The sequence below is a fragment of the Bombina bombina genome, chromosome 7 (genome assembly GCF_027579735.1).
Source record: "Bombina bombina isolate aBomBom1 chromosome 7, aBomBom1.pri, whole genome shotgun sequence".
Classification (NCBI taxonomy): domain Eukaryota; kingdom Metazoa; phylum Chordata; class Amphibia; order Anura; family Bombinatoridae; genus Bombina; species Bombina bombina.
Genome location: NC_069505.1, coordinates 286,205,592 through 286,223,721, shown reverse-complemented (window position 1 = coordinate 286,223,721; position 18,130 = coordinate 286,205,592). Strand labels below are relative to the sequence as shown.

At 38.3% G+C, this 18,130-nt stretch overlaps 1 protein-coding gene across 3 annotated transcripts in view; it reads right to left on the bottom strand.

The window, feature by feature from the left end:
• Positions 1–1,044: 1,044 nt before the first annotated feature.
• ABTB1 (ankyrin repeat and BTB domain containing 1) overlaps positions 1,045–18,130 on the bottom strand; it is a 60,975-nt gene continuing 43,889 nt past the window's right edge. For all 3 annotated transcript variants that reach the window (XM_053720823.1, XM_053720822.1, XM_053720824.1), the window contains 5 exons: positions 10,491–10,606; positions 6,912–7,010; positions 6,524–6,691; positions 4,842–5,042; positions 1,045–4,295 (listed from right to left, as the gene is read on the bottom strand). In XM_053720823.1, coding sequence (XP_053576798.1) covers positions 4,089–4,295; positions 4,842–5,042; positions 6,524–6,691; positions 6,912–7,010; positions 10,491–10,606 — 791 coding nt within the window. In that variant the 3' untranslated portion in view covers positions 1,045–4,088. The remainder of the gene's footprint in view (positions 4,296–4,841; positions 5,043–6,523; positions 6,692–6,911; positions 7,011–10,490; positions 10,607–18,130) is intronic.

Sequence of the window (18,130 nt, the reverse complement as noted above, 5' to 3'; positions counted from 1 at the left end):
TAGAAAGTCAGACCAAAAAAAAAGTCATTATCCATATACAACCCTCTGACAAACACTGCACTCTAAGGGAAAATGGGCCTCCACTCAGACTGAAAACCCCTCTCACAGAAGAGCAACAAGATCATCTTCATTCTTTACCTTCCTTCAATGAAGACAAAGATAAGACTAGTTTACCAGTGAGGTGGGAGAGGTTTTATATAGCTCTTGGGGTTTGGGAATCTTTGCCTCATTCTAGTGGCCAGGAAGAGTAATTCCCAGGAGTAATGGATTGTAGACTCTCACTACTTGTATGAAAGAAAATTGGTTTAATTCTGGTAAAAATTTTGCTCGGTTAGATGCAATAAAGAAAAAACACACAATGTGCAACTAATAGAGAAGCAATTTTAAGACTATAACTCACTTCTATTTTACCCTAGTTATGCTCAGGAGCAGCAAAGCACTACTGATTGGTGGTTGCATACATAGGACTCATGTCATTGGCTCACCAGATGTGCTTAGCTAGTGTTGCTTGTACATATAAGAGCATTTTCTTCTTACACTTTTGTTAATCTGAGAACTAGTGCTGGAGCACAGGTTTGCAATATGACAATATGAGATGTTCTTAATCAGCCAGTGGCTGCAGGGGAACTATGGAAGGTAAATGTGTCTGAAGACATTTATTGGGGGGGGATATAGTTATTTTGACTCTTAATATCCAATCATGACCAGCTTATATGGTTTCCTCGTTAATCCAACACCTATAACCTGCAAGACCTAGCAGTTGGTCCCATCCTATGAACACGTACCCCCCTCAAATTAGCAACAGAAGTACAAAGTCCTTGTTGCTCCTATATTCATCTGGGACAGAACAAGTGAGAGAAAAAAAAAACAATCCCATTCTTTATTCGGTGTATGTCAAACTGAATGTTTCAGCACAGTGCAGGGAACCGCAGGAAATCTCACCAAGGCTCTTGACAACAGATCTCAGCTTTCTGCTGGCTAATTAGCTAACAGCTCAGTTATAAAAATAAATGCAAAAAAAAAAAAAAACCAGAGGACAAAATACAACTTGCACACACGCTCCTTTTTATTATTGCTGCAAACAATTTATATCTTAAGAGATATTTAAAAATGTAAAGACCGTTAACCACATCTTTCCTGGTTAGACTGGTGCACGACACAAGTTTGTTTTGAGACACAATAAAATAAGACAAACATAATATATTAAGGGTTTAAATCTTTGATCAGCTTCCCAGGACAGCAGATTTCCAGGGGGGGGGGGGGGTAGTGCCCACTTACTGGGTAAAGGTTACATAGCACCATCCCTGTATATTTCATTTCAATACAAGGTGACATGTGCCTGCATCTCATGTCACAGCTTATTTATACTTTATCGCTTGCGCCCATAACCCACCTAAGGAACAGCTGAGGGTCTGAGTCCTGTGGTCTAGATGAAAGCATATTGCACAGATGCCAATGTCTATTAAACATTTGGTGCAGCTGTCATCGCTTTTATTTTTTTTAAAAAGTGTTAGTGGGATGATATATTATTAATTAAATAGAAACATTTTTATTAACAAATCTATTCTATCTATGATTTCACCGCTATCAATTTGTGACAAAGCTGGTTTCTTGGGCATTTTATCATTGTACAAAACGTAAGAGAAGAACTTTCTATCACTAGGCAGCAGGTCAGAGGAATCAAGTGTTCTGGTATTTACTATTCCTAATAAATTAATACTGATAACTGCATTAGTACAAGTGCACCCAATACTGAGGCGCTGGGCAGGATGAACCAAAATTAGCATAATGTTTTGTTTAAAAAACAAACAGTTTATGTCAAGGTGTCTCATTGTTTGTAGGGGATTAATAAATGTCAAGACAAGTTTTGCTTTAATATTTAACTTTGGAAACGATTGCATATATCTGAGTCATGCAATTAAACTTGCATGATTCAGATAGAGCAGGTCATTTTAAGACTTTTAAATTCACTTCTATTTTCAAATGTGCTTTGTTCTCTTAGTATCCCTTGTTAATAAAATGAATACGCACATTTCTTGCACTAGTGGGAGCTGCTGCTAATTGGTGCCTGCACACATTTGTCTCTTGTGATTGGCTAACTAGATATTTTCAGCTTCTTGTCATTAGTGCAATGCTGTTCTTTCACCAATTGATAACAAGAGAATGAAGAAAATTTGAAAATAGAATTAAATTGGAAAGTTGTTTAAAATTGTATGTTCTATCTGAATCATAAAAGAATATTTTGGGGTTTAATATCCCTTTAAATGGACATTAAACTAAAATTGTAAATCCCCCATAAAATGTTAATAATGCAACGAAGCACCTCTGCAATACAATTACATTTTTTATTTTTACCCGTTTATCCTCTAATTTAAATCTGAAAAGCATCGTTTTCCACTCCCCAGACCCGCCGCACTGCATTCTGGGGAACCCTGACACTCCTACATGGTGCACTGTGATTGGCTGATCAGTGCATCAGCTCGTGTATAGCAGTTCCTAATTAGCAGCAGATTAAATAAAACAAACACACTAAAAAGGCTTTTTATGGTTTTCTCCCTGGATTACACAATACAATACAAATTGTTGTTACAAAGTAACAGATGATTTTAAAACATTTATTTTAGGTAGATCTTGTGCGGAGATTCATTGCTGATGCATTAATAAAATAAATGTCCCTTTAAAGGGCTTGTCTGATTCATTGTTCACAAAGCCGTTTACACTCATTGGATTTATTATCTAGCAGTATACAGTCCTCAATGCCAATACTTGAGCTGTAGCCGAGTCTTGTGTAGTAAAGTGCAATACAAGCAAACACCAAAACATTAGCAACTTACACAGATTAACAAAGTAAACCGGGAAATACATTTTTACACCAGTACAATATGGCCTCTTCTAAAGGCACTTCAGGTGACTTATTGAACATTTATTCCGTTCCCTGCAGACACAAAAATTATAATAAAAACAAAAATCATACAGGTGTTAAATTGCTGAGCTGTAACATACGCCGTATCATCCTATGAGACTTTCTCAAAGCAATGATGCACATTTGTATGTACTGGCTGGTGTCTAACCTATAAACAAACCATCAAATCACTAAAAATGCTACAAATCAATCAATGGAAGGTAAAATAAATATTGGTCACTATGATGTAGAACACAATTTTCTGGAGCATTTTACTTCAGCGCTGATACGGAAGGTTTTTCTTTCTATCATGAAAAAATAAATTTACTGTAGGAGTCTCTAGCGAGATAGCTGCAGACTGCGGTTTACGTAAGATATTTATATGCAGGTATCTCATTCATGAGTCACTGGGATATATATTAGTCTGCCCTTGTCTACCTGGTCACTGTTGTCAGTCGAACGCAATTAATGTAATTCAAGCAAAAACACAGGGAACAAATTAAAGCAATGAAAGAGTCCAATGAAGTATAAGAATTATAATCTTACTTTACAAATTCATTATTTAATGTTAGTGACAATGAGGCAGTAAAGGGTTAACCACTTAGTGGCCAGGGAACCACTACATACATTGATTTTCAGCCCTCTCTGGTAGGCAAGGGGTTAAAGGATATACATTATTCTGCATTGTGTTTGAAGTCTATTTCAAACCTGAGGAGACATACAAAATAATTCCCCATCCCTGAAACCTAACAAACAACACTTCTCCCTATAAATTACTAAAGGCCTAATCTGCAGCTCAGCTGTTTAGTCACCTTGGAAGAATTGGACATATACACATCAGGGGAGAAATAAATAATTCTAACTGCAGATGTTTAATAACTTACAGTATTGTCCCAATATGAGACGGGTTCAGGAGTTGTGCAAGTTTTACAGAAGTTGAGAAAACCTGCAGCGTAACAAGAGACAGACTGAGCCCCTAAGCGCAGAAAGCCACAGCACACAGGCAGGGTGCATAGTACAGGCAGAACAGGTAGCTGCTGGTTTAATACGATTTGCAAACATTCTATTAATGCAGATACTTAATCTGATGTCACTCAGGAAACAGTTACGGATATTTAGCAGTGAAACGCACTCTATGACTGATAGCAAAGCGGATAATGTAGTTCTGTTCCTGCCCACACAGAGCTCAGCATTCCAAACCCAAACGGGCCAGTAGCTTCTCCAGAGCTTCCAGCTTCTGGTTGGCCTCCTCAATCGCACTGTAGGTCTGAACATTACTAGTGATGTGAAAGCGAATGTCATCGATCAGAGGGATGGAATCCGTCTCCTGGCGCTGCTCTACGGCCTCCGCATCCTCACGCACTGTGCTGGCGAACTCCTCTGAATCCACTAGCTGCACAGGAGGGAAAACGGCACTGGTTATATACATACTCATGTATAAAGCTGCAACAGGGGCATCTTTATAAAATAATCACCTGCCCACTGCTAGAGCGATTACACAACACCTGCTATTGCCCACAACACAAACACTGTCTATAAATATTCATTTCTAATGCTTTGTCTACAGGTCACTTAAAAGTGCAGCCCCTCTCATGTACATGGATGTTATTAATATTTAATTACACACTTTATAGTGCTGCAAACATGTGTTAGTTCTGAATAAAGCAACCTTTCTTGTGTCATTTACTTTGAGAGATGTTAATCTCACTATGCTGGGTTCTGTATGAAAAGGAGAGGCTCATATATTAAACTATAAGGTCTAAAGGTTTTGTGCGATTTCTCTCCATGGATCATCAGGCCCTATGAAAGGATAAAATAGAGAGATTAACTATCCTGTAACTGTCTCCATAACAGGAAACAAACTCAGTACTGTGGCCCCTTGCACACAACGACAAAGTCCTAGCGGTCATGTAACTGGTTCTTTATGCAGCTTCTGTACCTTCTCAACAATACGAGCCATGAATTCCGTGCTCTGGTCCTCCAAGCGACTCAATTGGAAAAGCTTTGCTATTTTCCAGATGCCAACGACACTGTCCTCATCCAGCATCTGGGCCAGGGTCTTTCCACACAGGCGCTTAAGCCCAGGGAGCAGATACATATCGGCCACGCATAGAACCTCGTACACATTCTCTGAGGACAGCTGCAAGGAACAGAGGGGGCATTGCATGACAACGTGACATACACAAGTCGGATTACAAATGAGAAATGCTACAGCAAGCAAAACTGAAAAAAAGTGACCATTGCATAAATAAAAAGGTGCGTAATGAACAAACAGAGGTGAGTTTTTATACTTAATAAATGTCTAGGTCAGAAGTGTATCACCTGGAAATGAAATAAGAACCTTCAGATGGACAAAGAAACAAAAATGTAATTATTTTGTGTTCATTAATTGCAGCCACCCCCAATCAGTTGTTCAGACACACGCTGTTGCTATAAAAATATTCTGATAGCGTTACAAATTCTTACTTTACCCGGTTATACCTAATGTGCATGAGGAAAAGATCTACCCAACAGATCAGCTCTATAAGAAGTCACTGGTCCTCTGTCACCCCCTGGTGGTGAGTCTGCTGATAGAAAAAGCGGATACATAACTATACATCTAGCTAATGTTTAACCCCTCAGCTACCAGATAAGGCTGCAACACGGGATTAACAACATCACTAAAATACCTAAAGTAGGGTGCAACTTGGATACCAATCAATTTTGCAATCTTTAAAATTATAGACAGACAGAAGGAAAAATAGAAAAATCAGGATTACCACATTGTGTTTATAGGGGACAGTTTTAAAAAGGGACATGGGTGTCACTGGGTATAAATATGGCTGTACACATAGAAGAAAATGTAATATTTGTTTAATATACTTTATATTTTGCAAGCAAATGCCACCATTTGTACATTTAAGAATCTTAACAATAGATTATTGTCCTTTCCACGTTTTCTCCCTCCAAGTTACTTTACTCTCTTGGGTAACAAGAGACGCATTTAGGGTAGTGCAAACGCACAGTGGGGTCATAATCTTTTATTATTACGTAATGAACCGGCTTATGGTAATTTAACATACTAGGTGAGTGTGAATAGTTTTGAATACATTAATACTTGGCTTGCTGCAACTGTCTTTCAACAGTCAACCTCCCCACATTAGTTACCTTATTTGCAGAAACCAATACAGGCTTGTTACTGGAAAAGACCAGGCTAGCTACAGTCATTATGTTAGTAAAACCTAACATTGATTTGCTGAATCTTAACACCTCTGAGGGCAGATAGAGAGATGTAGCAGGGTTAGGCTTGCAAGGCTTCCAATTCTCGTAGTGAAATTACAGGAAGAGAGGGCAAAACAAATAATGACACTATATTGCCAAGTCTTTTTCTTCCTACACATAAAACATTTTCTGTTACACTCACATTATTTCATGTCCCATTAACAGTCTAAGCCGGCTCATATCTGCTCTCAGGGTCTAGAAGACTAATGTATCTTGAGGGGAGGGGGTGAAGAAAAGGGGTTAGTGGAACTTATATTTGGCAGCTTTTATCTTTAGAGAGGCATGAAAAAAAAAAAACTATGTGAATGCATCATGGTACTCTACAGCACGTTATGTCCCTTTAAGGCCGTCACATCTCACCTCAGTGTCATCGCTGTAGATGTAATACAGGACTCGCAGGAACGTCTCGTCAGCAATGTTGTGCAAGGTGATCACTGGGATACTAGGCTGCTCCTCCAGCTCCTGACTCTCACAGAAGTGATCCACCAGCAGCGCCTTAAAGTAGTCACTCCGGCCGCAGAAAAAGGACTGTGCGGGACAGGCAGAGGTCACACATGGTCAAGTGGCACAGCTGCATTATGGGAGCTTCTAGGAGGCTGGAAGCATGTTAGCTAAGCAATAAGATGACAGATTGGCCATACATATAACTTTGTCTAGATGTGATCCATATCCCAAAACGCTCCCTCACTCACACAGAAAGAAAACCTAACGGTTTGTGTGGCTATGAACAAACAAATGCCATTCATACCTTGTGGCACAGAAAGTTGTAGCCAGAGATTTGGAAGCAAACATCAGGATAACTGTTGAAATTATCAGTGCTGTCAAAAGGAAGCTCTCCAAACCCCACCTGCAAGAATACAGCAAAAAAATAAATAGAGGAGTCATTAATGCTGGTGCCAAATACAAACCTCTCATAAACCCACCCATCAAACTGCTTTTCCTAATTTAGTAAAAAGGAGATGTATATATATATATATATATATACATACACACACACACACACACATCCCACCTTTCCTTTTAAATTTAAAAAAATAAAACAAGATAATCCACACACAACTCACAAGACTAAAACTAAAACGAGGAACATTTGCGTTTGAGGTGCAAAAAAATCCCCTAGGTTATTATACCTTGTCCTCAAGTTTAAACTAAACACAAGCTGCACGCATGGTCAGGAGACAAGGTATGTATTGTACACCAAGACTTTCTTTTTTTGTAAAAACTGCTATAAAAACACAAAGTAACATAGCTCACAATATATAGTGTCTTAGGAAAACTAGACCCCCAAGAGTGAGAGGACGAGGAGTGAAAGATAACCAGGAACACTGACCAACCAGAGTCAAATGGTTATGAGGTTCACATGTTGGCAAGTTAAATTATTTTTGTCTAGCTGTAATTTACCTATATAACTAAATCTCTCCTCTGTAGCCTCGTACACGAAGGCTGGCACAGATACCTCGGGACTATTGGTAAAGTGCAATATACCTGTAATTTACCTATATAACTAAATCTCTCCTCTGTAGCCTCGTACACGAAGGCTGGCACAGATACCTCAGGACTATTGGTAAAGTGCAATATACCTGTAATTTACCTATATAACTAAATCTCTCCTCTGTAGCTGCGTACATGAAGGCTGGCACAGAGACCACAGGACTATTGGTAAAGTGCCATATAAATGTAATTTACCTATATAACTAAATCTCTCCTCTGTAGCCTCATACGTGAAGGCTGGTACAGATACCTCAGGACTATTGGTAAAGTGCCATCTGCCTGTAATTTACCTATATAACTAATCTCTCCTCTGTAGTCTCATACATGAAGGCTGGCACAGAGACCATAGGACTATTGGTAAAGTGCAATATACCTGTAATTTACCTATATAACTAAATCTCTCCTCTGTAGCCTCGTACATGAAGGCTGGTACAGATACCTCAGGACTATTGGTAAAGTGCCATATACCTGTAACTTACTTATATAACTAAATCTCTCCTCTGTAGCCTTGTACATGAAGGCTGGTACAGATACCTCAGGACTATTGGTAAAGTGCAATATACCTGTAATTTACCTATATAACTAATCTCTCCTCTGTAGCCTCGTACATGAAGGCTGGCACAGAGACCACAGGACTATTGGTAAAGTGCCATCTGCCTGTAATTTACCTATATAACTAATCTCTCCTCTGTAGTCTCATACATGAAGGCTGGCACAGAGACCACGGGACTATTGGTAAAGTGCAATATACCTGTAATTTACCTATATAACTAAATCTCTCCTCTGTAGCCTCGTACATGAAGGCTGGTACAGATACCTCAGGACTATTGGTAAAGTGCAATATACCTGTAATTTACCTATATAACTAAATCTCTCCTCTGTAGTCTCATACATGAAGGCTGGCACAGAGACCTCAGGACTATTGGTAAAGTGCAATATACCTGTAATTTACCTATATAACTAAATCTCTCCTCTGTAGCCTCGTACATGAAGGCTGGCACAGATACCTCAGGACTATTGGTAAAGTGCAATATACCTGTAATGTACCTATATAACTAATCTCTCCTCTGTGGCCTCGTACATGAAGGCTGGCACAGAGACCACAGGACTATTGGTAAAGTGCCCATATGCGCTCTCATAAACTTATCAAAATTGCCTGGAATTGTCAGTGTCTGTTTATCTATATTAATCCAAACGACACATTGGAAACAATCAATAAAAAAGGGACAATAATGTCTTTTTTCCCATTGCAACAAACTGCTGAAATCTTCACAACAGTCCCAGCCCAGGGACACTATTAACACTTATATTACTGCTCACACCCTCTCTTCATTCTCTGCCTATCTAAGAGGGTATTTTGTTGTAGGACACACAGGAAATCAGAAACTGCTGTCATGTAGCACAGCAGAGCGTGTGTCTGTTTACTGTATACATAGTTTGTGCTGAGCCAGCCTAGCCGTATTCATATAGAGTGTAAAATGAGTCTGTTATGCTACATTACAGCAGGTGGTACGGCTTCTGATTGCCTGTCTTCTGTATAACTGAACAAAACATATCTTGTGAAGACAGGAAAAGGATGAAGAGATGGGGACAAAACCATAACATGGTTATAAAACCATCGACAAAGGCAGAGTTGTGATCTGGAGACAGATAATCAGGATTATTACAGTATAGTGAGAACAAACAGAAGGTAACAGACCAGTTACAGAGGATGATGCGTATACGTGTCGCACACATGTATCTGTTACTGTAACATCATATGCTACTCCCAGGTCCTGAGGACAAGGTATCAGAATCTGGCACCAGACCAGACATGCGCAGCAGTAAAAATGTATATGTATGAAAGCAAATACTTCATTCCCTTTTAAATAAGTCAGACTGCGCTGCGATATCTAAATTATATACATTTGTATATTTTATCCTTCTTTTCAGGTTGGTGTAGACTAGCCCCTGTCACTGTACACAGGTGTAGGGGTACCATCAGCCAATCAGCATGCATACTGCAGTGTACAGTGCACACAATGTGTCAGCATTAATCGTTTCCAAACATAAACTTTTTTGTTTCTTTTACAAGACACGTTTGATTACTGTGCTCTCATATATGCATGATGTAAATACACATTATATACCTGTAACTGACCATTGGATTTGTATAGCACATATTACTTGTGCCCTTACTAAAGCCAAAAAAAACCCCCCAAAAAACATTCTGTTCCTGCCTCATGTGCCAATAAGTTATATTTAGCATTAGTGCAGCGGGAAAATGCTGGGGCTATCTGAAGCCTTGATACAGAGTGAGCTCCTGTAGAGGTAAAAAGGTTCTTGTTCTGCAATTGCAGGAATCCCCCAGGAAGGAAAATTAGTGTTTTGATTTTTCGCTTAAGCGCTAAATGCGATTAAAGACTATTCTTCAGAGTGCTTTGGGCATAAATTGCTGTCAGCGTGAAGTAGGCCTGGAATATGTCCCAGCTTTGTTAGCCTCCTACACAAGGACAGCACTAGCCGCATGGCACGGTGCCAATCTGGTGCCACTCTGTGCTTTAACCTATTCCGTGCAGGATGGTTGCCAAATTAGCTGTAGAGAAACTCAGAACTTTGTCAGCAAAGAATTCTGGGTAGTGATATCAAAATTAAGATCACTGTACTCAAAGCATAATCTCTCAAATCAATAATAAAAAAATAAAAAAAAAAAAGACACATTGTGAGCCTCATTTATGTGTTATTACCAAAAATTATCTGCTGCAGTGGGAACGTGGTTCTGCTAGCCAAGCTTGGTTATGTGCCCAAATGTACTCAAAAGATAGCTGTAAGAAACCCAACGCCCCTGGCCCCTTACCCGGAGCTCATTCGGCAGCGCACAGTCTGCTAGAATTGCCATATCCTCCTGCAGCCGACAGTTCCCAGAGGGCTCGATGGTCAGAACTTTCACACAAGTCCCCGGCTTGGAAGACACTGGGAGAAGAAACATTTCTTCATTACTGACGCTCACTGTACAAAACATGCAATAAACGGACCATAACACTTATCTCATATGTACTGCTACATGACTATGTCAGATAACAGAACATAAGGCTTATCGCATACGTACTACATGACTCAATATCAGATAACAGAACATAAGGCTTATCGCATACGTACTACATGACAATCAGATAACACGACATAAGGCTTATCTCATACGTACTACATGACTCAATATCAGATAACAGACCATAACACTTATCTAATATGTACTGCTAAATGACTATGTCAGATAACAGAACATAAGGCTTATCTCATATGTACTACATGACAATCAGATAACAGGACATAAGGCTTATCTCATATGTACTACATGACTGAATATCACATAACAGAACATAAGGCTTATCTCATATGTACTACATGACTATGTCAGATAACAGAACATAAGGCTTATCTCATATGTACTACATGACAATCAGATAACAGAACATAAGGCTTATCTCATATGTACTACATGACTATGTCAGATAACAGGACATAAGGCTTATCTCATACGTACTACATGACTATCAGATAACAAGACATAAGGCTTATCTCATCTGATATTGAGTCATGTAGTACGTATGAGATAAGCCTTATGTCCTGTTATCTGACATAGTCATGTAGCAGTACATAAGAGATAAGTGTTATGTTCTGTTATCTGATATTGAGTCATGTAGTACGTATGAGATAAGCCTTATGTCCTGTTATCTGACATAGTCATGTAGCAGTACATAAGAGATAAGTGTTATGTCCTGTTATCTGATATTGAGTCATGTAGTACGTATAACAGGACAAAAGGCTTATCTCATACGTACTACATGACTCAATATCAGATAACAGAACATAACACTTATCTCATATGTACTTCTACATGACTGTCAGATAACAGGACATAAGGCTTATCTCATACGTACTACATGACTCAATATCAGATGAGATAAGCCTTATGTCTTGTTATCTGATAGTCATGTAGTACGTATGAGATAAGCCTTATGTCCTATCAGATAACAAGACATAAGGCTTATCTCATCTGATATTGAGTCATGTAGTACGTATGAGATAAGCCTTATGTCCTGTTATCTGATATTGAGTCATGTAGTACGTATAACAGGACATAAGGCTCATCTCATACGTACTACATGACTCAATATCAGATAACAGAACATAACACTTATCTCATATGTACTGCTACATGACTATGTCAGATAACAGAACATAAGGCTTATCTCATATGTACTACATGACTATGTCAGATAACAGGACATAAGGCTTATCTCATATGTACTACATGACTATGTCAGATAACAGGACATAAGGCTTATCTCATACGTACTACAGGACAATCGGATAACAGGACATAAGGCTTATCTCATCTGATATTGAGTCATGTAGTACGTATGAGATAAGCCTTAGGTCCTGTTATCTGACAGTCATGTAGAAGTACATATGAGATAAGTGTTATGTTCTGTTATCTGATATTGAGTCATGTAGTACGTATGAGATAAGCCTTTTGTCCTGTTATACGTACTACATGACTCAATATCAGATAACAGGACATAAGGCTTATCTCATACGTACTACATGACTCAATATCAGATAACAGAACATAACACTTATCTCATATGTACTGCTACATGACTGTCAGATAACAGAACATAAGGCTTATCTCATATTCTGTTATCTGACATAGTCATGTAGTACATATGAGATAAGCCTTATGTCCTGTTATCTGACAGTCATGTAGCAGTACATATGAGATAAGTGTTATGTTCTGTTATCTGATATTGAGTCATGTAGTACGTATGAGATAAGCCTTATGTCCTGTTATACGTACTACATGACTCAATATCAGATAACAGGACATAACACTTATCTCATATGTACTGCTACATGACTGTCAGATAACAGAACATAAGGCTTATCTCATATTCTGTTATCTGACATAGTCATGTAGTACATATAAGGCTTATCTCATATGTACTACATGACAATCAGATAACAGAACATGAGGCTTATCTCATATGTACTACATGACTATGTCAGATAACAGAACATAAGGCTTTTCTCATATGTACTACATTGACAATTAGATAACAGGACATAAGGCTTATCTCATACGTATGGGTGGGTGGGTGTACACTAGTACTTAGAGATTGCAGTGCATGCCTCCTAACTATTCTAATTTCTCACAAATTAGAATAAAAGTAGTAGATATAAAGTGGCATATTGTTAGGGGCGCCCCAAAAGGCTGACTGAGTATTTATACTAAAATGTAAATTCTTCAAAAAATATGTTGATAGTACTATGTACGAAAAAAAATCTTTTGGTGCGAGTTACTTTGTAAACTCTGATATATAAACCTAGGTTGGGGTAATCTAAATTGGAATCTAAAACTCAAAGGTAATTGAACTTACGGACCCAATGTTCGCTCTATTTTAAACTTGCCAAAAAGAGGAAACTACCATAGATATAAATGAATTTATTATATAAAAAATAATAAAAAGAAATTGACATTCAAATATCTCGGTAAATACTGAGATTATTAAAATTATAGACACCGGTGTCCCCAACAATTAAAATTCAATGTTCTGTTATTTATAGCTTTGCATAAAAACATAGATACAATATTCTAATGATTAAAGTGTTTCAAGATTTTCTGCTACTAATAGCCATGTATTACATGCATAAAGAAAATATTAGGCACTTGCGATGTTTTTCACAATGCTCAATATATCTCAATATATGTGTTCTTATATTCAGTGAATTATAATACGTTAGTCCATTAATTTTGGCTCTTTTCTTAAGCGTGTGAATAATGAATATTGAATGTCCAGGTCTGTATCGTAGTGTGTTTGAGTACAATGATTTTGAACTATTAAATTGTTTCGATAGATGAGCAGCTATTTCAAGATGTAGTTTGTTTATATTCCAGGTGGTTGCTATGTTGTGACTTCAATTGATACTCGCTGTTGTTTCTTCGGCTTCAGAGCTGTTGGTATTACTCGTGTACTTACTCTTAGAAGCTACTTTGTTTCACTTAATGCTTCGACCGACTGGTCCGCTTACAGTCTGTTTGTGATGTGTCGAGTCTTATCCAATCCTTGAGGAGTATGATGAGTGCGCGCACTTTTTTAAAAATTGTTGGTTGGTTTCCCGTCTCCTACCGCTTCTATCTGTATTCAGAATTGGTTCTGGGAGTGGGATCTAGCAATCTCCTACCAATTCAGTTTGCACCTAAATATGTTAGTGCAATACTGATAATGGTCCTGGGAGATCTGTTTGACTTGTCTTTAGATCTGGGAGCTGAGTAGTATGATCTACGCGTTTCAGCTAAAAATAGCCTTTATCAAGCATCTTTAGAGGTTTAAATATTATAAAAATATATTAATATAACAATATTTGTTGTGCAAAGCTGGGGAATGGGTAGTAAAGGCATTATCCATCTTTTTAAACAATGACAATTTTAGTGTTGACTGTCCTTTAAAACTCTAACTTCCCTCTTCCCTTCTGCTCCTTATCGGATTTAACCTCTTGGCTGCCAAATAGTAGAAATGACAGTCAAACCAAGTCATAGTAAGCAAAATGTATTACTATTTATAATATATCTCCCCTTCCCCTAGTGTCTCTCTGTGTGTAATGTTAATGTGTGTCTGTAGTGTCTATTAGTGTGTCTGTCTCATGTTCCTTTTTTGTCATTCTTAGGTTTAGATATTTGAGACGTGGTTCCTTTCCAATACCTTACTTTAGATATGTGGGCGTTTACGTCCCCTTTAAATATGCACTATTAATTCACATGATAGATATATGATAGACCTAAAATCTGAATAATCTATCAATGGATGGATTTATTGGATGTTTCTCCGCTTAAGTGTCACTGGGTTCATTTTCCCACTTTATATATTATGGGCATGTGGTTTGCCAGTTTATGTGGCTTACAGGATAGAAGTGTATACACTCAACAGGGATGTTTACATCGGTTGCCATGGTTCCTTCACTGTGCAACTCCGATCTCTGTGTGGGATATACCCGGTGACGTCACGCGGTGTTTGTTGCACACCCCTCCTCTCACTTCCGGTTTTGGGGTTGGCATGGACAGGGCTATGGCGGTTCCCAGATCGCATAACTGCATTGCTTATAGAATAAGGTTGGTTCTACATTATGCCATAGATCCTTTCCTAGCAGTTTTAACCTTATTGAGTGCAACATACAAAATAAATTGAAAGGCTGTATCAGTTTAACATATTAACTATTACGTTAACAGTAGTCAGTACACATTGTAAGCCATGATCGTTTTAACATTGTTATAAATTAAGCCTCAATGGTTCATCATTTATTTGGTTGTTTGGCTACTATATGTTTTTATACTGTGTCACTTCATTTATCCTGTTGTTTATCATCACTTATTTTATGAATGATCATATTTAAAATTACCAATCATGCTATGTCACTATTGTTTACATTATTTTTTTTTTTAGGTGGTTTCCATGACTGCTGTTTGGCGTTTTTTTTCGTCTCATTTTGGGGGGAAGGGTCTATTGTTTTAGTTTGTTTGCTCTATAAATTGTTTGGAGTTGTTATTACACTATGTCTGAGGAAGGGGATTTTTTTTATCTCCGAAACATCACAGTAAAAGTGTGTTTTGATATAAGACCAGCGAGTGCCAGTTTTTTGTTACTTGTATTCTACCCGCTACTAGCACCCTGGCTGTCTACTAGCTTTTGGACGTGAGAGTGCTCTCCTGCTATATATTATATTATATTAATATATATATATATATATATATATATATATATATATATGTGTGTGGGGTGGGTGGGGGTGTGTGTGTGTGTGTGTGTGTGTGTGTGTGTGTGTGTGTGTGTGTATATATATATATATATATATATATATATATATATATATACACATATACATACACATATATATACATATATACACATATATATACACATATATATACACATATATCTACACATATATCTACACATATATATATATACACATATATACATACACATACATATACATACATATACATACACACATATACATACATATACATACATATCTCTATCTATCTATATATATATATATATATATATATATATATATATATATATATCTCTATATCTATATATATATATATATCTGCTGTTTGGTATTTGTAATAAGTGTTTGATCTCTGCACCCTGTATTGATTACGCATACCTGGACTATTTTTCTGCATATTCTTGTTTGACATTTTGTCAAGAGGGATATTTTTGTTTTTTATCAGCACACATCACTTTGTGTGGTGACTGGGTATATAATATGTCACAGACACAGCCGCGGCAGATTGGTGAATCTGATGGAGTGGAGGGAGCTGCAGTATTCCAATTCAGTGAGGCTGATGCCAGCAGAATAAGATTTGATGAAGTAGCCATTAGAACTAAGAGAGAGCAGCCAGAGCAGCTGCATAATCATTTGGTTAAACTGAAGAAAAGAGCAATGGATTTAAAATTACATGGCTGCTACCTGTCTGACTATCACAGGAAATCATTCATCCCTAAGGGATTTAGGGTAAAAAATGTCCCCACCATTGGACGTAATAATACTATCTTTTGCGTCAAGTGGTGTGGGATCTTGAACAAATGTTCGCTGGATCTGGTTCTACTGGTAATAGAGGAAGTTTCTACATTACTAAAACAAGTAGAAAATGAAATACAGACCTTTGAAACACAGCACCACGATAAATTATTGAATGATGGAGAGGAAGACTGGCTATCTAAGATCAAGAACCAGGTGGACCAATATGAAAAAGAACTCATTTCTTTCAAGGAACGCAAATGGGAGGCCGTAACTAGTGACTACAGAGAGAAAAGAGTCTATAAATGGTTATTAGGCCCTGAGGAAAGAAGAGTTGCCTTTAGGAATAGGAGACCTCGGGCATTTAAACCCAGAAATTTGAACACTGTTGAAAGTTCTGACAATAGCTCCGACCTCGAACAGGGTGAGGTAGTAGCAATGGGCACTACCACAGGCTCCCAACCCATGACCACCCGGTCAAAAAACGCCTACGGGGGAGGCCACACCCCAGGAGAAGTGGTCACAATCGTAAGGGGATCCTCCAGGGGGAGACCACCCCGACGTTGGCGCCGGGGGTGGCACTGAGCAATATAATCAATCTCAGCTCCCACCAATTAACAACTATTGAAATTGAAATATTGGAGAAAGGACTAAGCTTTGTACCTACTGCCAAATTGGACAGATTTGATCTACATGTCGACCTATACAAATTTAATAGGAAACTTCGCCTCAAGGAGCATTTTGGGCAGACTTACGTCCAGGTGGAAATTCAGGAAACCAAGTAGATTTGATCCAAAATCCTCAAGTGCGAGTATCAGTACATACACACGGATGATAAAAGAGAACTTTGAAGGTACATTGGACAAAGAGCATCCTACAAGAAATAACTTTTCTAAAACAGAATGGAAGGCCTTGAAGGGGTTGAAGGAAAATCACAAGCTGGTAATCCGCAATGCGGACAAGGGCGGTGCATTGGTCCTACAGGACTACCAGGACTATAGGGATGAAATAATATCCCAGCTGGATGACAAGAAAACATACCGTAGATTAACGCAGGATCCCACCTCCGAATTCAAAAGAACTATTGATAAATACCTTGGTGTATTATATTCAACTAATACTATATCAAAGGCTACATATGAATTTTTGTTGGTTGACTTTCCTATAACTCCCATCATATATACCTTACCCAAGGTCCATAAAGATCCGGTGCGACCTCCAGGACGTCCAATTGTATCAGCAAGGGGATCGATATTACAAACATTGGCTGTATAAGTCGACGATATCCTGCAACCATTAGTCAGACAGATGGGACTCTTTCCTTTTGGATTCCATAGAGATGGTGAAATTATTACAGGGTATCGAAAACTTAACTGCAGATGATGTGCTGGTTACCCTGGATGTAACCAGCCTTTACACGGTTATACCGCATGAGGACGGTATGGCGGCGATCAAATCTACACTTCTCAAATTTCCCTATGTTGGTCCACCTGTCGATGTGGTACTACAATTATTGGAGTACTGTCTCAAGATGAATTACTTCAAGTTTGAGGCAAGATTCTATTTACAGATTTCGGGCACAGCGATGGGGTCCAATGTGGCCCCATCCTATGCCAATCTGTATATGGCGGAGTTTGAGACCCTGGGCACGATGTTATTCAAGGATCCACGGGTGATATGTTTCCGCAGATACATAGACGATCTATTCTTGATCTGGCGAGGTGAGCAACAAGATATTATGACTTGGTTCCATGAACTGAACCAATCTAACAATAACCTAAAGTTCAAGATGACTCACAACAAACAAACAGTGGATTTCTTAGACCTAAGGATATATAAATCTGGAGATGGCTCTAAGACCACGCTATATCAAAAACCAACCGACAGGAATTCAATCCTCCAAGG